The 25,744-nt window shown below is 39.1% G+C and overlaps 1 protein-coding gene across 1 annotated transcript in view; it reads right to left on the reverse strand.

Annotated features, from left to right (window-relative positions):
- LOC145673904 (uncharacterized) overlaps window positions 1-25,184 on the reverse strand; it is a 78,506-nt gene extending 53,322 nt beyond the window's left edge. Inside the window, exons 1-2 of the mRNA XM_081743713.1 lie at window positions 24,727-25,184; window positions 6,373-6,431 (exon numbers count right to left, since the gene is read on the reverse strand). Of these exons, the coding sequence (XP_081599839.1) occupies window positions 6,373-6,431; window positions 24,727-25,087 (420 nt within the window). The 5' untranslated portion in view covers window positions 25,088-25,184. The remainder of the gene's footprint in view (window positions 1-6,372; window positions 6,432-24,726) is intronic.
- Between the last annotated feature and the right edge of the window lie 560 nt (window positions 25,185-25,744).

Consider the following 25,744-nt stretch of genomic DNA (forward strand, 5'->3'; position numbering starts at 1 on the left):
CCTTTTTCTGGAATTTCCCGCCTTAGATACATGATGGAGACATGTGAATGGTACCGCCTGAAATGCAGTTCTATTCAGAAGAGAATATGGGCGACACATGACCCTAGGGTAATTAGGGATATCTCAGGAATTTTTTCCCTGAGATCATAGTGTTTTGTGGTAATTTGGGGCATTGTGGAAAATTTTGATAAAATTTCTCCCTCCCTTACTATTCAAGATAGAAACTTTAAATTTGGCACACACATTCAGTATACCAAGTACTATTTCTCAGATTGTTTTAGATGGCTACGTTCACACAGGGGGGGGTCCAGGGGGGCCAAAGTTCGACAAAAAAAATTCCCTCCGAAATTTTCACTTTGACATTTTTTCCCGCTCCTGGTATATGGTATGAGCATGCAAGTGGTACCATTTGAAAGCCAGCTCTATTCTGAAGAGAATGAGATATGAACCATGATCCTAGGATAAATAGTGACGATACAGTAGCTGCTTGACTGAAAGTCTAAAAAATAGCCCAAAAAGCCAGGATCCGGAAAGGGGTAAATGTAGACTATAGAAACATTCCTTGTATGAACGTGTTTTCAAAAAGGTAAAAATAACATAATTAAGAGCAAAAAATAGTTTAATTGAATGAGTCCTAGCAACTGTGCTTTTGGTGGATTTTTGTAGTAGTGAAGGAAAATTTACAAAATTTCTAGTAAAAACGCTGAGTAAAGAACAGTAGGAAGAGAGGTAAAGGAGTAAAATGTTAAATATATTTGTTAAAACTTAGTGTGTATATTGCCTGATAAATAGATATTAGCTTCTGAAATAAAGATTTCCTACCCAAATATGGAAACAAACAGAAATAGTAGGCTTGAGGCTCAAAGGGGCTCGCTAGGGCTAAAAAAGCTCAATGTATTGCATAAAGTAGGATACTATTTCAAAGGAATCCCCATGAATGAGTGAGAAGAGTGAAAGATCCAAACTTGAAAAGCAATAAGACACTGGATCGAACCACATTCCCTTTTCTTTCCTTCCCTTTTAGACTTCCACACTTTGTTATGGATATGTCTCGGAAGTCTTAAAGAACGACCTTGTTCATCCGTCCTATGTCCGTTCGTCTATTGACAGATATCAGAGAAAAAACGGTAAAAGAAATCGAGAAGCTGATTTTTGCAATTGATTCAAGGTCCCACAGATAAGTTCTATCTCCTGCATTAACCTTTTGTTCAAATCAGAAGTAGTTCAGATTAACCATTTCCGGCTTCCATATTTATCGTTATAGAATGGAAGCGGCATAAGATAACACAAATAGTTTTTTGTAAACGATTCAGTATCTCAGGACAACATATTATGACCATCCACAACATTCTACCAAAACCGGAAAAGCTTTAAACTTACTATTACTTTCGGTTTTAATATTAATTTCCATAAAGCAAAAACCGTAAGAAGTAGTGGGTAAATGTTTGTGTAGTCAGCCCCCAGATAAGTCTGCGACGGTTTTGCGTACTATGCTTTTGCCTATAATAAATGAAGAAGCGTAAAGTTTGTGGTGCATTGAAACAGTTCCAAGAGCTTCCTAGAGATTGAAAGACTAGACGAAGTGATTGCAAGACTTGAAGAATCTTCTATAGGTTGTGTAATGATTAATGTTATATTTTTTAATCAATTCTTTAAAGTCTACACACATCCGTTAGTAATAATTGAAGAGAGTATATACTTCCGAATCTGAGCTCCAGAACTGACCACGTTTATGTTGAAGTCTGGGGATTGTGCAGGCGAATGCAGTTCATCGTTATATGACTTATATGCCTCCATTCCATAACAAATGAGAAATAGTGTATCCGGAGCAAATATCCTCCTACAGTTTAATTCCATCAACGATGTTAGAGGTTATTTGCTCCGGTGTTTGAGCTCCAGAGCTGAATCAAAGTATTTAATAACAGTTCTGAGGTTTGGGTATCGGGCGGGTTTTGAAGAATGTGTTACGTTATCGTCTGTATAGTCATCCCAATGTTAACAATACCACATCTCAGCAATTCTAGCAGTATTAATTGGCGCATTGTGATGATGAAACTTGCATCATTGGCGGGAAGCAACTATACCATATGGTACTGGTAGTCACCTAAAGTGTCGACATAAATACTGGTAGTAATAGAACGTGTGAGCGTATTCACAGCACTCACATAACATGATAAAATTGTGATCCATAGTACTCACATTGTGGCCGCCATGAGTCATGGTAGAGAGAAGGGAATTTGGAGTGTAAGCTTGTTTTCGATTCTTCAATACACACATATTGTCTGTTGTTAGAAACAAAGTTACATACATCTTGTAGCGTGCACGTAGGTGCTTGAGGGGAACATGCACCACGAGGACTACTGGTAGGAAAATTTATTGATTCGTAGTTTATAGAACACTGCTTCTATCACTTGCATTCAAACAAATGAATAGTTTGTTTCACTCTCTCAAGTTTTTCTTTGATCTTAAGGTCTTAATGTAGGCCAGAGGTGACAGATTGACACAAGCGCTTAACAACAAGAAATTTAATTTAGGCGTACTAAATAAGGTGCTTAAGGCACTAACTAAAAGATTAACACAAATTTGGATAACTACGTGTATCCAAACCACCGGATAAAAATATATTATATATATATATATATATCACAATTTAATTCGCTATAACTTACCACAAGGACCTTCAGGCGTAACACAAGAAAATAAGCAAATAGTCTTGAAAAAGACTGTTTATAAGAGGACTTCAAATAGGTCCGTATTCTGAACGAGCCAATCAGCTCTCCAGGTGGAAAGTGATTTAACACCTTCAACTAGACAATAAATTAGATATGGCCCAATAGGCGTAACACATACAAACACACAAGTTGTCTTAAACTACTCTTTACAAGGGGACTGTGATTATGTACAGATTCAATACAAAGTGGGCTATACTAGGCGGCTATTACACAGATGACAGAAATCGTTCAAAGGACGACGGAAGATGCCTTCACTTGAGAATCGAGTGGCTGAAACACAAGCGACGTTCCTAGAAATCTTCTCACAGGACTTCGTACAGGATGAGATAGTCTCTTGGTCATAGGGTCAAAGATGGAAGTGGTGCCAGCGAACAGTAGAGGCGAAGCACTCAACTGGGCGAAGGACAGTTAGTATCTTGTCCCAAAGCTGTTACGCTCAACCCAGTAGGCTTGCAGCTATACGACAACGAAGTCGGAGACGGTAACTCTTGGTGTTAAAGCGAAAGGTATTGGTGATGTTTCGTTATGGAAGTCCAAAAATGTAGGCGACTCCGGAGGTTTGGTGTTATTAAAAATTTATTAAATTGAAGTTTGAGTCCATAGACCAAGATACATGGTAGATATCGTGTCAACTTTTGAGCCCTAAGGAAAGATTAATGGAAGGTAAGTATCAACATAACCTTGTTATTGAATAATAAGGCGTGGCACTAAGAAACACTCAAAGATAAAATTCATTGAAGAGAAATATCGTGGACCCCCAAGTAGTGGAGTTAATAGTGAGTCGCGGTATGAGAGAGATTCTCCATGAAGTAAAATAGGACCTCTCAGAACTTGGGCTTCGTTAGCGACGTGAGTTAACTCCTTTTTACTAAAAACGGAACTTGATATAGTATATGAATATTGGTAACTCTGAAGCACAACACTAAAAAATGTAATGAAATTGTTAGCGGTACGTGACGAATGTTTCAGTCCGCTTTATAAATGACACGCACACAGAATTCACTCAAGTATAAGATGTGGTAAGGTTTGAGAGTCGATGGTTGAGAAAGATTGTTGTACAGCATTATAAGTCGTATCATCGACAAGTCGCAGTTGAGCTTTAAGAAGCTCGAAAAAGAAACTAAATCTACATTGAAAGTGTGATGTTAGTTTTCACCGAACGATGACGGCAGTTGATTAGTAGTGTCTGCGTGTTGACGAGGACACAGAGTCGGCGTCTCACCGTTGACGGATTATTTTCTCCAACGATCAATAGAGATCCAAAAGTTTTAAGGAACCCTTATCTTTTGCAGACGGTACTAGACAGTATCGTGCGAACGAGGGTACTCTCTTCGAGAACTAGGATTGGAGCTTCGGAATTGGTTCACTTTGTTAAATACTAGCTCAGTATACCCATTCTTCGCATGGGGGCTGTATTTGAAAGTCAACGCCTGTGGGAACATCACTATTCATTTCAGCGACAGCAAAAACTATGGATTTAACACTAATATCGGTCATTTTAGGCTATTTTTACATGTCTCAGTATCCCCCCGGTGATCCCCGGCCCGCAGCGAAATAGGGTGAATTTGGAAGTTATTGCGATAAGAGTTTCACCATTGATCTCAGCGACCGCGAAAACTATGAATTCGACTCTAATATCGATCATTTTCTACTCCTGTTACATGTCCAGGTAAACTTCCCCTGAAACTCCCCTGATACGATTTTTTTTAAAAAAAGCTTCGCGTTTGTCTGGGGCCTGGACCAAGGTATCCGTGACCAACATTTGGTAACTCTCGGTCCACTCGTCTGGTCCCAAGGCCACACACAGACAGACACACAAACAAACTCTTTATTTTATTTATATTAGATTATGCGCTGTGCAATTAAGATTCGGCGGTTCTTTGAGAGAGGTACCCATAATTGATATTTTTATACACACCGATAATTTTGTGAGGTTTAAGGGTAGGAACCAAGATTATTAGGAAGACCTTTTATATGTTACATTTTGTTACATTTGTTACATTAAAACAGGAAATCAAAATTTAGTGTGACACGTACATTTGAGTTGAAATTACAAGGAATCATAAGTGTTCATAAATGTCAGACAGTTGTCTGGTCAAGCACTGTAACTGTAGGATATATCAATAACAAATTTTACATACTTTGACAGTTTCACTGAAAGATGTCAAGAACGAAGGGAACAACTTAATTTATGTAATTAAACTTCTGATGCAAGTGGAGAGGAGAAGTAAAATTTAGATTAATACACTTGTTTAGTTTGCTTAGTGAAATAACCTTTAACTTTTACTCAGACATACTGTCATTGCGCTGAAAATATCTTTCCTCTTTTCTATAGTAGCTGTGCAATAAGGAGTTATTTGGACAGAATAGTCTTTCTTTTCTAAAAAGAAATAGCCACAGATAATTTATGGGGACTGGCAGAAAGAAGGAGAGAATATGTGAGTCGTTAGGCTAGTGAGAAGAATATGTGAGATTTGAAGATTTCAACACGCATTACAGCTATCTTACGTTTTGATTGTTAAAGAAATACAACAGCTCGTAATCTGAACAAAAATGAATAAAATTAATATTTAAGGAAGAAGATATTTTAAGAAAGATTTCTTAATCTCTTGTGTTCTTATTAACGGTTACTTAGTGTATGAAGATTGGTATTGAATACTTGGTCGTAATTAGCGAAGCTAATTGTCGGGAGAAAGAAAAAGTGGAGTGAGGCAAACATTTTCTTAAAAATTTGGTGTAGAAATTTCCGACTCACTACAATCTGATTGAACCATGTTATACGTTTTCAATCATCGTCGATTCAGTTTACATGCTCCTAACACTATTTTTGTCGCACTAAAGTGTTATTAACGGTAAATAATGATATGAAGATTGCAACCCGACCGTAAATGTTCTGACTGTGCAAACCACGTTGGATTTCGTTTCACTAGGCTGTTCAAAGTGCTGATTGAGTTAAGCAGTCACTTGTGATGGATTTTCTCCATGGTTCTAGGTAAAAACAATATGAAATGTTCTGCAGTCCGTCACTGTGTTTTCCTTTTCCTTCAATATTACTCTCCACTCATGGTTCGGTGTTCTGTAGGTTCCGATCATCTTGAGTACTGATCCTCAAGACACACTGAACACATTGATCGCATACCTAGATACTTTTGTACCACCAACCAACCTCGCATTCACGATTTATCTTCTGTGAAACTCAGAAAGGTTTAATTTCGCAACATTTCACAACACTTGATGTGATACTCGCCTTACACCGCCTGATGTACTATAGCGGGTGATCTACTATAAAATTAATAACGTCCAGACACTGTACACACACCTTTAGTATCACCATCTTACACGTGTTATGTGTTACGAACTAAAAGTCATAAGGGTTTAAGTGACATTTTGGTCGTTTGCAGTTTGTAATAAATTTTTGACCAGAGAAAGACTATCTTTTATTTGATATTATGGACGCGTGACTGGCTGCAATAAGGAATGTGTCTGTAACCATATTTCATAGCATTTTGTCGGTTTTAATGCCTTATAACGATATATTCTGAAGCTTGTTTAGGCTCATCTGATTCTTTTTTTTTTTTTTACTTAAGCCCTTATGACTATCAATCAAAAACATATAAAGAGATAGCGGCAATTTTCTTACCTTATTGTATTGTTCAATGCATTTCTCGAGAAGCTTCATTTTTCCATAGTTCTTTGGATCTGAAACAAAGTAACTTGTAAATATTCTTAGAAAAGAATATTATTCCCGAAGAAGCTAATATTATACTACTAACAAACCATATGGATTAACAACTGGCTGTGCGAAGAATCATGGAGTACGCTTCTTATAGAGCGAAGTATAAATCCATCTTTGCTGTCATGATGAATGCTACTGACACTACTAACATTGTGATATATAAGATTTTGAGTGTGTTCTTTGTAATAACATATAACTGCGTGCTGAAGAACAGCGATTTATTCCTGGCTTAGTAACAACACTAGAACCTGTTCTCACTGACCACTGGAACTTTTTAAAAGTAATTAATTACAACGAAAGAGAACTATCTCTTTTACGGACATGCACAGTCTTGTTCTCATAGTTTTAATGATCTCTTCAGAATGAAGAGGAATTATCCTCTTTTCGTTCGTTTTAGCACAGAAATACTTCCCATAGTTTGAAAGTAGTACATGTGTGATCCAATAGAGCAGGTAGAATATTCTTTCCCCGTAAAATGTGCCATAAGTCGACTTGATAAACCAGCATCCAGAACAGTTGAGTTGATTTAGTTTAGCGTCCCTTTCAGCAGCGAGGCTATATGAGACGTGGACCTACTGATTAATGTGGAATCCGAACCACATGAGCTCCCGCCGGGAGCATCCAGAACAAATGCATACTGAAATTGGTTTCCTTTCCTTATCCAGAATAGATTTTCAGTATTTTATCGCACAGAGAAAAAATAGGCACGTGGCGTACATAAGAACGTAGATTACATGCATAAATCAAGTAGTTTTTGTATTTAACGTACGACTACCCCGAACCCTAACAGCGCAATAACATAGCAGGCATATGCCTATCATGTTCCCTCAGGTACATAAGAATGTGTCCAGTATGTGCTTTATATACTTCTGAGACAGAAATGACATGCACGGCAAGTGATACTCACAGTCTATGTCCGCCCCTAGCCACATGCCTGACAAGTACCTGGAGAACGTGCCTAGTATGTTCTAGGTATGTTCCACATGCCGTAAGCGTCAATGAACCACATAAAATTCCCCCAAAATATGTTAAATCGCCTATATGCGTAATGTGCTTACATTAAGGTGAATCCAAACAAGACTTTAAACAACTAAAAAAAAAAGGTAAGGTTACCCTATGGTGGGCGTGAACCAAAGACCTTTGGATTACTAACCGCGAGCCCTTCCGACTTGGCCACACAGGCGATAAAGTAAATGTCGCTTGTAGAGGGACAAATTATTGAGGTCTTTTGTATTCGGCTAATTAGAGTGCTCCTTTAACCGCATATATTCGGCTATAACCGTTTGGGATCAGATAAAAACTGCTCACCATGTAATTTTATAACAAATTGATAAGTGTCTATTTACTTTATTTCATGGTTCTTCCATATTCACTTTCAAATGGTCGGCGACAGTTGTCATCTAATAAAGTTGATGCGTTTATTGCTTCTAGTACACAATCACTTAGAAAAAGAAGCAACAAATGCATCAAATGTTGTAGATGAATTTAGAATACCTAAATGGCGAATGCCTAGCACATCTTGTGTGTTAGGGTATCTGAAACAATATGTACACTCCGCATCAAAAAAATTGCGACAGCTAACGCCGTGCAGTTAGGCCACCCAATATACACCTTCTTATCCCATAATAGTGTCAGGTAAAGAGACCCCCTCTCTCTCTCCTCCATTCTTCTCTCTCATCTAAAACGAACTAACAACATGAGCGCAATTCTAATTTCAAACTATACATGTATTAGCTTCGATAAAATGAAATAAAACCGAGACGAAACAAGATTCATAAGTTGATATAGGGAAAAACTGAAACACACACAGTGAAAAGTTGAAGCCAATGGATGTCTATTACACAGAGATTCAAAAATGAAGCACACACAGAGAGAGAGAGAGAGAGAGAGAGAGAAGAAAAAGAAAAGGAGAACAGATAAAACTGTGGAATTCAAACGTAGTAAGAAAAGAACCTAACATTATAAGGTTCCGTTTCCAGAAATCCAACAGTAATATAGAAATAACGTTTTTTTACACATATTATTTCAGAACTATTCGAATACATAGAGGATGATTCAAACATTCATTATGTCACTTTCATAATGGATAGCATACTCAATTTCCAGTAGAACTGTATAACTCCGAGACACATTTAGGATAATGTCAAAAGTTTAACACACATGATTTGTTTACGCGTGGTTCGATTGCAAATTCGGTAGTGTTCATTGAATGTACTGATTCAAAAACACATTCTAATATACCCAGTAGATAGCGTTGGTCATATCCTCCATTTCAGACTACTAATGCAAAGTGAACAAACAAAAAAACGAAAAGAAAAAAAAAAGAAAGAGAAAGAGAAAATTGAAGAATGCTATTTCATGCTAAATTTTTATCAGAAATACCCTATATCAACAGTCCAAGCTCTATCGTAATGAAAAGTTACAAATGTTCGAAAGCAAAAGTTTATGTTCCTCATAGATGTAGTATGTTTCAAATTTCAACGTGAATAAAACACATTGAATTACAGGATGGAAATAAATTCTTTGTCGAACTAGTATAAATAAAATTCTGTTTTCAAATAACCAAAGAGGGTAACATTTTCTAGTCTTCTCCGAAGATTTATCTGTTCCGAACATCCAGCACTGATTTCATCTCTTCTGGATATAACGTAATTTACACAGATAGAATGAACACGTTAAGAGCTTAAACGTACCATCGTGTCAGTCGGATGATGTAGACCACCACTGGGCCGAGAATTGAAATCCGTAGTGACCCGGTAATTCGACTGAGATTCGGTAACCTAGAGGATTAAAAAAAGAGATTTTACTTATTTCTTTGCGTTTAAACATTATTTCTGTCAAAGGTGACCAGGACTGGAGATGTTATCCCCAGAGTACGAAAAACACGACGCCGAAGTTCCTGGTTAATTAGATTCTCCACACCACGTATATCGAGCTCTTGCTCCGTTTTAATTTTGGAACATGAAGTGCGTGTGTGCGTGAGAGAGAGAGGGGAAGAAGTGAAAGATGCAAAGACATGATAGGAAAACGTCAAGAAAGAGAGAGGGAGGGGGACGAATATAAATATGAAACATTCTTATCATTGCAGTGTATGATGTAGAATGCACACACTGTTTACTCAACTTATCACCAGTAATGCCTTGTAAGTTCTCCATCAGAAGATAAATCTCTGTTTGCAGCCATTATTTTATGCGAAAAATCGTACTACCTGATGGGAAATCAAACCGAGATTTTCCATTTGGAAGTCTACCACGCTACCACTACCACTACACTGTAAGTTCTCCATCAGAAGATAAATCTCTGTTTGCAGCCATTATTTTATGCGAAAAATCGTACTACCTGATGGGAAATCAAACCGAGATTTTCCATTTGGAAGTCTACCACGCTACCACTACCACTACACTGTAAGTTCTCCATCAGAAGATAAATCTCTGTTTGCAGCCATTATTTTATGCGAAAAATCGTACTACCTGATGGGAAATCAAACCGAGATTTTCCATTTGGAAGTCTACCACGCTACCACTACACCACCGATTGCTTTAGCCAAACTTTGTTTAACAAATGCTGTACTGTTTCTTTATGAGAACGATAACACGAAAAGTTTATACTGCAGATCAATGATCTATTTGGAATGTTCTGGTAATTCCCTTGCCCTTTCCCAACCAACATTCGTAAATCGTTTCTATCCTGATGCAGGTGTTTGTTTCCACATTCTTATGTATTGCTTGTCCAGTATGATAAGTCGATTCTTCACAATCACTTTGTAAAAAAATAACTTTGGGGTGAACAGGATTTGAACCTATGTTAGATAGCTGTATTATTCATAAGTCCATTACGTTACCCTTACACTATCGGGCAACCTGAAATTACAAGCCAAATATTGCTTACTTTAGCCCTGATCTTTGGAACGAACCAAAGTACACAACGAAATTCATTTATTCGATGGCCTAGAGAGAAATTAATGCCCATCAATAAAGTAAAAACATACAATCCAAGAAAAAATACAGAAATAAAACATATTTTGCAGTAATTTCGCCGTGCAAGTTATTTATACTAGTTCGACATAAAATTTATTTCCATCCTATAATTCAATGTGTTTTGTTCACGTTGAAATTTGAAACATGCTACATCTATGAGGAACATAAACTTTTGCTTTCGAACATTTGTAACAGTTGGACTGTTAATATAGGATATTTCTGATTTTCTCATTCTTCAATTTTCTCTTTCTCTTTCTTTTTTGCTTTTTCTTTTCGTTTTTCTTTGTTCAGTTTGCATTAGTAGTCTGAAATGGAGGATATGACCAACGCTATCTACTGGGTATATTAGAATGTGTTTTTGAATCAGTACGTCCAATGAACACTACCGAATTTGCGGAAACAAATCATGTGTGTTAAACTTTTGACATTATCCTAAATGTGTCTCGGAGTTATACAGTTCTACTGGAAATTAAGTATGCTATCCATTATGAAAGTGACATAATGAATGTTTAAAGCATCCTAGTTTTATCTGTTCTCTTTTTCTTTTTCTTTTCTCTCTCTCTTTCTCTCTCTCTCTGTGCTTCATTTTTGAATCTCTGTGTAATAGACATCCATTGGTTTCAACTTTTCATTGTGTGTTTCAGTTTTTCCCTATATCAACTTATGAATCTTGTTTCGTCTCGATTTTGTTATTTCATTTTATCGAAACTAATACATGTATAGTTTGAAATTAGAATTGCGCTCATGTTGTTAGTTCGTTTTAGTATGGAAGAGAAGAAAGGAGGAGAGAGGGGGGGTCTCCTTACCTGACACTATTATGGGATAAGAAGGTGTATATTGGGTGGCCTAACTGCACGGCGTTAGCTGTCGCAATTTTTTGATGCGGAGTGTTCCTAAAGGACGTACCTAGAACTTGACAGATGTATGTCACACGTGACGAGATAAAACAAATGACTGTTAGAGTGAGAAACTGAACCAGATATATAAATGATATATTTGTGGTACATAGTTGCAAATATTAATCAGGTGTAACAAGTACCTAAAAGAGTAGGTAGCTGAAGTACATACTTAGCACATGAATATCATATGTGTCAAGTGTCAAGTACCTAAAAAGTAGTTGGAACACCTAAATGGCACATGCCTAGCACATCTTGTGCTGTTAGGGAAGCAAACATATAACTGAAAACGTATGTTTAATAATATTTTCAATATAAGTGTTCCATCAATACGCACTTTCCATATGAAAGAAAGAACTGTATATAGACGGTGAGGATCTCACATGTAGATGGGCGTATATAACATATAGCTGACGTATGTAATATACGTATACGTATGTAATACACGGAAGACTGTTATATGTCAGACATCCTGCAACGGCAAGATGTAACATTTAAGCGGGAGAAAGGCAGTACGTAAGTAGCATATGGATAACGTATGCTCGGTACAGATTTCCGTAGTAAACATAAGTATTCTATATATTTGTGCAGTATACCGCTGTCAGGATAACGGATTTTTCTCAGTGTGGGTGCTTTTATTACATTATTTTTACTTTTAGTATGGTCAATATGCAAAGTATGGGAGTTCTGAATGAGAATGATATGTACTGGAGAAGAATATTAGCACACTTGTAGCATACGTATTTTGCAACTCACATAAAAGCCCTTTCCCGGCGATATCATTATTTCTTTAAAGAGGTAGACATTTCCCTTACCTCCTCAGTAATTCGAACACCGAGTACAATATTTCGATAATAGCCTACATTTATATTTATAACTAATGTGATGTACTGAAAAATAAATGTAATATCGTAAAAACTCTGTCTTTTACAAAATTAAGTACGTTCCAATGCGTTTTCGCAGGGAAGAATTTACCATTAATATTACTTTTGGCAGCAATATTTTGTTTTATGAGCTGGCTTTCGTTCCTGTATACATCGAAACAGATGACAGAATGTAACTACAGAAAATTTTACAGTATTTCTTTCACGTGTAATAATATAGTTCTACACTTATGATTTATAAAAAGTTCGCATTAATATACTTCTAAAACAATTATATTATCTCTTTAAATTCTACTTTAGAATTAGTGTGCACTAATTGTACAAAGATAAGATATACATATTAATCGATAAATTTCATTCGACTGAAGCAAGTGACATGCATGAGGATAAGGATAAAGACATACCGAAGATATCTCACGGTTTAGGTCGCGGTCGCTGCCACAATCGTTTCGCAAACACAAATATTCAAATGAGTAAGCACATGCCGAAAATATACGCTACAACACGACCTAGAGGTCGAACGCGATTGTGAATTAGTGTCGCGATTATAAACAACCGAGTTTATTTTTATAAAGGTAACCAAGAAAGTTCTGTAGCTTTTGAGGAGTTCTGCGTTCAATTGGCCCTCACACCGTGAGTTGAATGCGAATGGAGATAAGGGGGAGGTCAGTTGTTGGCGTGGGGATATCCAACATACTACTTTGTTGTGGCAGTTCAGTTACACCGTGAACTAGCGTAAGGACAGAGTGAATATAGGACCTCCATAGAGCGTCATAAGGGCGTGTCTGCTGTACGAGTTCAAATTGGGGTCAAACGCTACTGCAGCGGAGCGGAACATATGCAAGGCTTTTGGTAAGGGTGTCGTGACTATGCGGACAGTGCAGCGGTGGTTTAACAAGTTTAAGGACGGTGACGAAACACTCGAAGACGCACCACGTGCCGGAAGAACAACACACGTAAGAAACGAAGATCTTCAGGCAGCAATTGAGGCGAACAGTTGCCAGACATATGAGGGACTGGAACTACAATTCAGTGTGAGTGGATAAACCCTTCGGCAGCACCTCCATCAACTTGGAAAGGACTACAAGTTGGGCCAGTGTGTCCCACATGATTTGACTCCGGGCCAGAAGCCAACGCGAACAGACACCTGTGTTTCTTTGCTGTCTCGTCTGAGGAAGGAGCCATTTCTGGACAGGATGTTGACATGTGATGAGAAGTGGGTCCTATACTAAGCTTCACAGGGCCGTCATCATTGGTTAGCATCCCATGAACCAATTTCTAAACAGCCCAAACCAGCACTGCACAAGAACAAGGTCCTCCTTTGTGTTTGGTGGGTGCTCGCGGCATCGTGCATCGGGAACTGCTACCAGCTGGTCAGAACATTAATGCAACTATGTACTCTCTGCAGTTAATCTGCGTTCAAGAAAAACTCAAAACTCTGGAGCCAACACTTCTGAATCGCAAAGGGGTTCTCCTGTAAGAGGACAACGCTAAACCCCACATGGCTAGGAGGATCCGGGACACCATTCTACGCCTTGGATGGGAAACACTGGTGCATTGGTCATACTCCCGGACATTGTACCGTCCGATTATCACCTCTTTCAATCCTTGGACAATCAGCTTAGAGGACGCCAGTTTAAATCCCTAGTAGAGGTGCAAAATGCACTTGATACTTTTTTCACTTCACGGAACACCAAGTTCTAGCACGATGGAATCCATGGCCTTCCAGAACGTTAGCAGAAGGTCGTCAATGTTGATGGGGACTACGTTTGATCTTCCAGGTACGTCTTAGGTGACATATCGATGTTCGAAGGTGGTGAGTGAAAAAGCGACAGAACTTTCTTGGTTACCTTTATATCTCCCCAACCCGATAATAATAGAAAACGGATAAAGAATCAGTGAAATAAATAAATGAGGAAAATCAATGTCTGGCGTTACCTTTGTCAATATGAGTGTAACAAATGATTTTTGAAGAGTATTTTCAGCGTTGCCCCTATTACTCTCCAGGACAGCTGAAATATGCCTTCTGGTGTAAACTTGGGCTTAAAGATCGTGCCACCTGCTACTAAACAACTTACCGATCCCGTAAAGTATTAATTCCACAATAATACAAAGTATGTCCGGAAAGTAAGGTCACCAAGACAGCAAGTATGAAAAACATTAATTGCATAATAATACGAAGCGTGTCCAGAAAGTAAGTAATATTCCGAAAAAAATATAAAATAGGTTTATTCAAGCCAAATTTATTTTTATATGAAAGATCACACAAACTACTTTTCTACATAGCTTCCACCAATGTTCAAGCAATTGTCAAAGTGGGTGACCAACTTGTCTAAACCAATCTCAAAGAAACATCCTGCCAGTGTCCGGCAAGTACGGAACGATACTATAAAACTCGGAGAAATCTTCGTCGTGCAATCCAAAACAAAAAGAGAGCAATGCTTAATAAAGGTGTTGTGTTGCTTCATGACAACGTTCGTCCCCACATTGCTGGTGCCACCCAAACGTTAATCCGACAGTTCAGTTGAGAGCAGTTCGACCACCCGCCGTACATCCCAGACATGGCGCCGTCTGATTACCACTTGTTCCTGCACCTGAAGCGCGAGTCCGGTGGTAAGGGCTTTGTAAGTGACAATGACGCAAAAAAAAAAATGCTCTGGAGTTGTGGTTGTCTTCACTGGCGGGATGTTTCTTTGAGGAAGGTTTGGACAAGGTGGTCACCCACTATGAAAAATGTTTGAACTGGTGGAAATTATGTCGAAAAATATGCTAAGCTGTGCTCTTTCGTGTAAAAATAAATCTGGGTTGAACTAACCTGTTTTTATATTTCTTTTTTCAAAACGGTACTTGCTTTGCGAACACGACTCGTAAGAACTATAATACCTGTTGATTAATTCTTTTCAAAATATTGTCCTCTTGTGTCGATATATCTTTGCCATCGGTGTTTTCAACCTGCAAAGGCATTCTCGGAGGTCTGTTTAGGAAGTACGATTAAAGCCATTTTACAAGCTGCTTTCTCGTCGTCAATTCTTGTGTAACGATGTCCTTTCATCGGGAATTCAAACGGAAAAAACAAAAGAAAGCTGCGGGAGTGAAATCGGTACTGTAAGATAGGTGGTGCAGTGTTGCCACGTTAGATTTGACAAGGTAGTTGTCATGATAAAGGCAGTGTGGGCTGGTGCGTTGTCGTGATGAAGTTCCAGTGGCCGCTGATGTCTGGTCTGACGCTCCGGATCCTTGATCTCTTCGAGTTAACGCATGTCCCTTGAGGTGCAAACTCACGGTGAACGATCCCCCTGATGTCAGAAAATACAATGAGCGTGGTCTTGATCTTTATTTTGCTCACTCTAGTATTGTTGGGTAGAGAGGACACCGAGGTGTTCCATTGGGCACTTTTCCTCTTCGGTCATAATGGAATATCCATGTTTCGTTACCCGTGATAGCATTGTCCAAAAATTAAAGATCATTTTCACAGATTTTCAAAATGTTTTGACAAATTTGCACTCAGTGATATATTCGGTTGTCACTGAAACTTCTTAGGACAAGCTTTGTGCACATTTTTCTCACGTAAAAATCCTTGGTTACAATCTTGTGGACGATAGTTTCTGGAGTATTTAACATGCCAGCCATTAAACGACCACTCATTCAACTTTCTGTTTGCAAATGGTCTTTCAGACGTGTCACATTTTTGTCGTTTGAGGAGGTTGACGGGCGTCCAGGGCGGGTTTCGTCGTCGAACTCTTCACAGCCTTCGAAAAACGCCTTGTATCATCTGTGAATTTTCCGTTGTGATAAGCATTCATTCTCGAAGGCTTGTTGAACCATCGGAAAAGTTTCAGGAACAGATTTTCCCAGTTTAATACTAAGGTTGATCGCGCATCTTCATTGCAGTGAACGTTGCATCGCGACTTGTACAAGAGACGAAACAGTGGTTTACGAATTCACCTGTCCTTCGCCACCGAGGGCTCGGAGACAACTAAGTAAGCACTTGGTCGTTACCGGTGGATAGAGCGCCTGCAACATACAACCGCATCACAATAAAATGTATCACATTACTTTCCGGGGAGACCTTGTATGGTCATCTTGGACATGTTATATTTCACTCCCCGCGACGATAAAGATGAAGCCAAAAATTGGACTTGAACGACGTCGGGTGTGTAACTATTCATCTCAGCAAAGATGAAAAGTATGAATTTGACAGTAATATCCATCGGTAACTCTATACTGGCTATATGGTTAGCGCACGCCCCTTTGGCTGATTCGGGTTCGATTCTGGGCGGCATCTCATGTGGTTTGAATCCCACATTAAACTGTAGGCGTGAGTCTCATACAGCCTTCCTGCTGAAAGGAACTCTAATCCACCGATCTGGGCATTTATCCTGACTTTTTATTGATACATTTTCTTTCCTCCAAATCGAACCCCCAAGCCGAAAATCGAAAACAAGGCTATGTACGTGATTAGATCTGGGGAAGATGTATCCTGTACAAAGTTTGGTGGCTGTAGGTAAATAGTTTTTATGTAATAATATGATGACTTACACACACGCAACACACACAATAAAGTAGTCACTCAAGAAAGATTTGCTACCACTGTTTCTTCTGTAATATCTTCTGTAAAAGGTCATTTTAATTTATGCAGATTGGATAACTGTATTCTCTCGTGGCTAAATATATATAACGTATATATCCTTGGTGAGGGTGACCCAGATTCTATTCCCGGTGGAAGCTCATGTGATTTAGATCCCCCGTTAAGTTGTAAGTCCACATCGCACATAACCTTGGTGCTGAAAAGTATAATCTTATCTAACCTGCCAACTAACTTTAAACTACAATAAATATAGTACACTAGACCTATAATAATATAGTATTTAATGTAAGCATTGTATTATCAAAATTAGAAACACCCGCTGAATTTCCAAGGGGGCAAAAGACCGGCAGACAAGGGAACTCGCGAATATAAACGCCTTGATACATTAATACATGATGTAAAATAATTATCATTGAAAACTATTAAAACTTTATTAACTATGGTAAATACGAGCGGCGTCCAATAAATTATCTACCTAGACAGGAAGGAATGCAGAGTGACTAACCTTGTCATCACTGTTTTTTGATGTAGTCCCCATGGAGGTCTATGCATGTCGCCAATTCGTGGACAGCGAAGAAATTCCAGAGAAAAAATAGTCTTTGTCATGGCCCGAAAACCACTGGGAAACAGACTGTCGGACCTCGTTGTCCGACGAAAGACGTTGTCCCCATAAGTGATGGAAGAGGTCTCGGAAGAGGAAATAGTCACTAGGGGTCATGTCCAAACTATAGGGAGGATGGTTCAACACTTGGAAACCACAGCCTGGACCTCCTCAAAGAAGTCCAACAAGTCTTGGGACAGCTGCATCCGGCACTGCTTCTGTGCAGGCTTGAGCATTCTGGAGACCCAACGAGCACAGACCTTTGATATGCCCAAGCGATCACGCAGAATCGTCGGGACTGATCCTTTGGATATGTCACATGCTGCTGCAATCTCGGTGACGTTCATACGGCGATCCTGCAGGACCATGTCCTCAACTTTGCGGCAGATTTCCGTGGTGACTGCATCCGCATGTCTCCCAGAGGGGGTGTCATCCTCAATGGACTTCCGTTCCCACTTGAATTGTTTTGACCAGTATTTGACCTGGAATTCTGATGGTACTGCATCCTGGTACACTTTCACAAATCACTCGTGGATCTCCTTTAGTCCCTTCCCTTCTTTAGTAAGAAAATTGACCGAGCAGTGCTCCAACTTCTGCAAATCCATTGTTCGCGGCGTAACACAAACACTGCTCGTGGCCACTGTATTTCCCGAATGATCTCAAATTGTGCAGCGGGCTTCTCCACAAAGGCCTTGGCGTGCGTGTCAGGCGTCACTATGCTCCGCCCCTCCCTTTCTGTCTAGGTAGATAACTTATTGAACGTCCCTCGTATATTAAATAGTGTAGTCGATAAGTAACTAAATCCAATATGTTTTGACATGTATTTCGAAGAACGGGGCCCCTTTCCAAAATGTAGGGGCGCAATTGCCCCTACTTGTAGCCTACTGCGGACATCCATGAACACAATTGCTGTCAGTAGCCAAATCTCATTTGTAACTCGAACAACTGAACACTCTTTAAGAATCCAGAGAGAGGTTACTGCTTTCCCTTGCCCCAATCCTTGCAGACGGCTATGCAGGGGAGTAAAGAATGGGGAGGTGAATGCAGGAAATTTCATTTCCTCGAGGAAAATTCTCCCTGTCAACCACCTGAAATCATCACTTGTGTTCAGCTTGTCCGTCCAAGACGGCATCTTCACTCTCCACATGTCCTTTGAAAGAAAGAAAGAAAGAAGGAGTTTTGGCAGATCTGCAGATCTCCTTGCCTGTCCCTCCATCATTAGAAAGCTAAGTGTATCAATACTCTACCAAATAATTCATAAGACTCATAAATTGAAGGTTCCTGATGTATAAATACACAATCCATACATTTCCCATTTTCTTACAATTAAACTAGAATAATGTACTTACCGTTTCTGTAGGAAGAAAACTCTATCAATTTCAGATTTTGCACATCAGTATTTTTTTTTCTTCGCACTTTGGTTTATTAAACTTTCATTGAGCGTATACATATATCGAAATTATAGTTCCTTCTCTGAAGTGGGGGCTTAGTAGTTCAGTGAAGGGCAACTGGCCCCTAGTGCAAGGGGTCCCTGGTTCGATGCGAGGCTATGAGAATTTGTGAGCTAAGCATCATGTTCGTTAGCTCTTTCCGCATTCTCCCATTTCCTTCCAAAGATAGCGTGGGTCAATGAAAACTTGACCCAAGACTCACTGACCCACCACCCACAATGATCCACGACCCACTGGACCCACGACTCACCGTGACACACTGACTTCAACCCATCATGGTTCACCACCCACCGTGACCCACTCTGACCCACCACAGCCATGCCCTTCTCTGACTCACCATGACCCCCTCCGACCCATGATCCGCGCCCTCCTCTCCACTGACTAAAGAAAATGAAAAATGAAATCTTTGAGTTTTACGTCCCACGGTTATGCCGGTTTGGCTAATGGAGACGGTGATGATGAATAATGAATGAAATGATGGAATGAAGAAAGTGGGAGGAAACGGGAGAACCCCGAGAAAACCCACGAACACGGTGTTTGTCCACCACAAGGTTCACTTGGCGGGGGCGGGGATCGAACCCGGGACCCCAAGCACCAGAGGTGAGCGCTCTACCACTGAGCCACCGCGGGAAAAATAGTAATATGTTTCGTTAGTCAGTCACTTTTTACTATTACTAAGCGCTTCTTGATATTGGTCATTTTCGATTATTTTTATATATCTCCTTTTCTCCCCATGTTGTGGGGCACGGCATCGGAAGTGTCATTGTTCATCTCAGCAACTCCGAAAACTGAATTCGACACTGATATTGGTCATCTTGATTATATATATATATATATATATATATATATATATATATATATATATATATATATATATATATATATACAGATAGATAGATAGATAGATATAGATATAGATATATATCCCCTTCCTTCCCACAATTTTTGCGGGGTTCAACTTGGGTTTAAATGGCATCAGAATTGTCACTGTTCATCTCAGCGACCTCAAAAACTCTAGATTCGACACTAATATCGGTCATTTTCGATCATTTGTAAATGTCCTTCCCATCCTTTAAGTTACATCGTCAAAGTGATATGAGAAAGATCATCTCATGTTCGAACTTGATCTAGGTTGGAAACAAGGGCGTCATTTAGGGAGAGCAGGAGGGAGCAATTCCCCCCTCCAAGAGTTTGAGGAATACATAAACATTAATAGATCGTTTACTAATATACTAGTACGAAACGTGAAAGTCCTATGTCTGTGGTGCTCTTGCCAGCCTCAAGCGAAGTCTGAAATGACACCCCTGGTTGGAAATTTGATCGAGATCGGTCCGGTGGTTCAAGAATTATTAAGTTCTATTTGTTTTTATATATCTCCCCCTTCTATCTCCCTCCCCTAAGTTCTACCACCAAAGTGAAATGATAAAAACATCTCAGGTCCGAACCTTCTCTATGTTAAAAATTTGATCGAGATCGGTCATGTGGTTCAAGAGTGAAGTCACATAGACAGTCACTCTCATTTTTATTTTTTACATATATCTCCGCCTCCCCCTCTCTTACGATGCACCGTCAAAGTTAAATGATAAAAAATATCCAAGCCCGAACGTCATCTATGTTGAAAATTTGATCGAGATCGGTTGGGCGGTTCAAGAGTTATTAAGTTTTATTTATTTTTTTATATATTTGTCCCCTTCCTCCACCACCTCTAAAGTCTACCGTCAAAGTGATATGATAAAAGCCACCCGAGATCCGAACTTCATCCATATTGAAAATTTGATTAAGATCTACCCTGTGGTTAAAGTGTGATGAAGTCACAAAGGCGGTCACTTTTATTTTTATTCTTTTTACAGGTCCGAACCTTATCTATGTTGAAAGTTTGATCGAGATCGGTCGGGTGGTTAAAGAGTTACTAAGCTTTATTTATTTTTTATAGATTTCTCCCCTCCCAAACCCCTCTCCTAGGTTCTACAGTTAAAGTGATATGGCAGAAACCACCTCATATCTGAACCTCATCTATGTTGAAAATTTGGTTAAGATCGGTCTGGTGGTTTAAATGTGATGAAGTCACAAAGACCTCACTTTTATTCTTACTTTTTTCACATATATCTCCTTCCTCCCCCTCCCCTTCGTTGCATTGTAAAAGTGAAATTTAGAAAACATTTCAGGCCCGAACCTTATCTAGGTTGAAAGTTTGATCGAGATCGGTCGGGTCGTTCAAGAGTTGTTTTTTATATATTTCCCCTACTCCCCTCCCCCTCCCCTAAGATCTACTGTCAAAATGAAATAACAGAAAACTTCCCAGGTTTGAACTTCATATATGCTGAAAATTTGATTGAGATCGATCAGGTGGTTCAAAAGTAAGTAATTCACGAACATAGTCACATTTATTTTTATATTTATTGATTTTTGTATATCTCCCCCTCCATCCCCTTCCCTACGTTGCTCCGTCAAAGTGAAATGATAAAAATCGTCCCAGTTACGAACCTCATCTACATTGAAAATTTTATCAAGATCGGTCGGGTAGTCCAAGAGTTATTAAGTTTTATTTATTTTTTCTATGTCCCCCTCATCCCCCTCCCCTAAGTTGTACCATCAAAGTAAATAGCTGAAAGCACTCCCAGGCCAGAGCCGCATCTACGTTGAAAATTTGATCGAGATCGGGCGGCGGTTCAAGAGATTAAGAGTCACAAACATAATCACTTTCAATTTTATAATATAGATTAATAATAATAATAATAATAATAATAATAATAATAATAATAATAATAATAATAATAATAATAATAAATTTATTCTAAAACATTTATATACTCTGCGTTATATAAATATCTCTGATAATTTGGCTATTTGTATAAGCTGGCCTGCTATTTAACATTTCTTTTTCTTATATAACATGTGTTTTCCCTTAAAATTTGTATTACTAAGTACTCTGTGGGCTATCCATCAATCAAACTTGAAACTTGGTCACAATGCAGTATCATTATTCTTATAATATTAGTGTTAAGTCATGTACAGGATGGCCACAAAGATCCGTTACCCTTGAAGAAAAAGTAACATAAACCACTCAACTTACGTAAATAACTACACGTAAAGAACTGAGTGACATGAACAACAATGCTTTCGAGAAGTTTTATTGAGATAGGAAACATTAAGTGTCCAAAGAATCAGTCTGTCGACCGTCATTCTAATGGCAAAAGATAATACGCCGCCAGGTTCAGTGCGACATCTTGCGGGACATTGCACGTGTAACATGAGTGAAGGCTTCTTTCACAGCTTCTGCCAGTTCGGCAGTGATATCGTAATGGTTTTGTGAAACGATGCCATTTATGAACCAAGGACTCCATGCACCAATGGCAATGTGAAATGAAATGAAATCTTTAAGTTTAACGTCCCACGGATATGCCGGTTAGGCTAAAGGAGACGGTGATAATGAGAAATGAGTGAAATGGTGGAATGAAGAAAGTGGGAGGAAACGGGAGAACCCCGAGAAAACCCACTGGCACGGTGTTTGTCCACCACAAAGTCCACACGACGCGAGCTGGGATCGAACCAGGGTCCCCAAGCACCGGAGGTGAAAGCTCTACCACAGGTGAGATCGGGGTTCGTGTGATGGCCGGGCAAGTGGTGCGGGCGGACTACTACAACCAATCCAACGCCCAAGAAAGACTTCCGTAAGATACACGCGTACGGCGAGGGCATAATGGGCAGGTGCTCCATCATGATGAAACCTACATTAGCATTTATTAAGGGGTAATTGGAAACTTACATTAGTATTTATCAGGGATAACGGGACATTGTGGCCACCCTGTAAGTTTGAACCTACATGATTACATTTCTTCGAAACTCTCTCAGAACTATTTTTTTTCTGCAATTGTATCTCTCGGAAGGTCATAAAACCAAAATAAAAGGAGTATATATTGTCAATTGAGAATATATTTATAGTGAAATAAAATCTTTAAGTTTAACGTCCCACGAATATGCCGTGTACGCTAAAGGAGATGGTGATGATGAGAAATGAATGAAATGGTGGAATGAAGAAAGTGAGAGGAAACGGGAGAAATCCGGGAAACCCACGCACACGGTGTTTGTCTACTTGGCGCGAGCTGGGATCGGACCAAGGACTCCATGCACCAAAGGTGAACGCTCTACCACTGAGGCACCGCGGCCCCTATATTTCCAAAGAGTACAGTGGTAGTGTTTATTGGTTTTATGTCTCTTGCCGCCCAGTATATTAAAAGGTTAGGGGCATTTTGACTTCCCGTTCATATTCTAAATTGCAAGATAATTGGTAGTTTATAGCTCATGGATTTGGTCAAGTATTAGAATTATTTTCTTTGTGGAGGGGAAGCTTGCAGCAAATGTAATACAAGTAGATACAAACTGCAAAGTATTAGAAACAAAGAGGAATAAAGTAACAGGTCAAGTCGTACTGCAATCAGCTGCTCGCTAGTCAGCTCACATTAGCAAATCAAAAGTAGCTGTTAGCAAATTAACGAAAGGTAAATTTTGATGTTTCGCTACTAACGTGTAAGACGGGTGAAATAATAGAAAACCTGCGGACATTTCCCGGAAAGGCTGACATACCTGAACCTACCGTGATAGGTGGACGGAAGAAAAGAATGACAAGTACATAGTACGTTGTAGCTAATTAGCATAACGAAATTACAACGTTTAGATTGTATCTATAATTTTACTATATAATATCATCACACTATAAAATGCAAACTAATATACAATGTGAAATGAAATGAAATCTTTAAGTTTAACGTCCCACGGTTATGCCGGTTAGGCTAAAGGAGACGGTGATAATGAGAAATGAGTGAAATGGTGGAATGAAGAAAGTGGGAGGAAACGGGAGAACCCCGAGAAAACCCACTGGCACGGTGTTTGTCCACCACAAAGTCCACACGACACGAGCTGGGATCGAACCAGGGTCCCCAAGCACCGGAGGTGAAAGCTCTACCACTGAGCCACCTCGTCCCTAAATAATATATAATGTGAATGAATATGTAAGACTAGGGACACGGTGGCTCAACGACATAGCGCTCATATTCTTACCTCTTATTCAAAGGGTCGCGGTGGCTCAGTGGTAGAGCGTTCACGTCTGGTGTGTGGAGTCCTTGGTTTTATGCCAGCTCATGCCAAGTGAGCTTTCTGGTGGACAAACACCGAGTGCGTGGGTTTCTCGGGGTTCTTCCGTTTCCTCCCACGTGGCTAAGCGGTTAGCGTACGCGCCTCTGGCGTGGGAGACCCGGGTTCGATTCCCGACGGGAGCTCATGTGGTTCAGATTCCACGTTAATCAGTAGGTCCACGTCTCATATAACCTCGCTTCTGAAAGGGACATTAAACTTAAAACCAACTCAACTCCGTTTCCTCCCACGTTCTTCATTTCGCAATTTCATTCATTTCTCATCATCACCGTCTCCTCTACCCTAGCTGGCATAATCGTCGGATGTAAAACTTAAAAATTTCATTTCGTTACCTCTTATTCTTACCTCTGGCTCAGGGACCTCTGGTTGTGTAATGCGGGAATCACCTTAAGTATGTTGTTTTCAATAGAACCGAAGTTATTCAATGTACGTGGGTTTCGTTTTAAACCCTTTGTATGTCATGTTCAGCTGCCTTATTGCCTACATAGTTGTTCCCAGCGCTTCAACAATTATCTTTATTATTAATGTTGGTTAGCATACGGGCCTTTGGCGTGGGAGACCCGGGTTTAATTCCCGGCAGGGGCTCATGTGGTTTGGATTCCACGTTAAGCTTTAGGTACATGTCCCATATAACCTCGCTGTTGAAAGGGACGGTAAACTGAAAATCAAATATAATTAGTATTAATGTTATTAAGTGTTCTCAAACTTACCTAGCTTTGAAAACGTGGAAGATTCAGCATCAGTTTCCAAATCGAAATAGGTATCCTCCAAGAACCCACCAAAACAATCGTCACCAGCACCGCAACGTCCAATGGCTATGTCTTCCAGCTGAAAGCGTTTACTTTTAGAAGCAGTGTCTCCCTTTCCATCCAGTAGCACCAAATCAGCCATTTTCGATTTCTTCATTTCGAAAGCTTTTGAAAGGTTTTTCGTTGTTTCATTTCCGAAATCATTATTTTCATTCCCTAATTCTATTTTATGCTCATCATTAACTTCATCGTTGTTGGATTCTGTAGCTTGCTTTCCTCTTTCTTCATTATTACAAAAAATATTACCGGAAACAGTCTCCATTTTGTCCTTTTGTCTAGTTAAAGTGCTTTATACGTAAACAGGCAAGGAAGTTAATTCAAAATAAGATAATAAAATTCTCGTTTAATCATTTATCAGTTTCAATAGATATAGTTTAATTGTTGATATATTGTTGAATTGTTAAATTATTTATTATTATGTCTTTATTTACACATTGTTGGACATGAGGAAAATTGGCAGTTACTGCAGAATTTATTTTATATATATATATATATATATATATATATATATATATATATATATATATATATATATATATATATATATATATATATATATATATATATGTATGTATGTATGTATAGGGTGTCCCATAACTCCATTTACATAGGCCATTTCGGTAACTATTGAAGATACGAAAAAATTATAAGAGAGCAATGTTGTTGGAAAGTATGTGTTTTCAATCTAAAATGTTGAAATTTTCGGAATTGGGCCAACCATTTGGGCTCTACACTGGTAGAGTGTCCAATAGTAAAGAAAAATGCAAACTTGCCACGTCTTTGTTGGACAACAATGAAGGTAAGTGCGTGTGGTTTGAAGTATCCTAAACCAAGGAGAATAGAAGGGACGGCAAAAATGAAGGATATGAAGAAGGATCATACGCAATGTTAATCCAAGACAGTGGCGTCACCATCACAA

This window comes from Thermobia domestica, chromosome 17, assembly GCF_964235325.1.
Source record: "Thermobia domestica chromosome 17, izTheDome1.hap1.1, whole genome shotgun sequence".
Taxonomy (NCBI): domain Eukaryota; kingdom Metazoa; phylum Arthropoda; class Insecta; order Zygentoma; family Lepismatidae; genus Thermobia; species Thermobia domestica.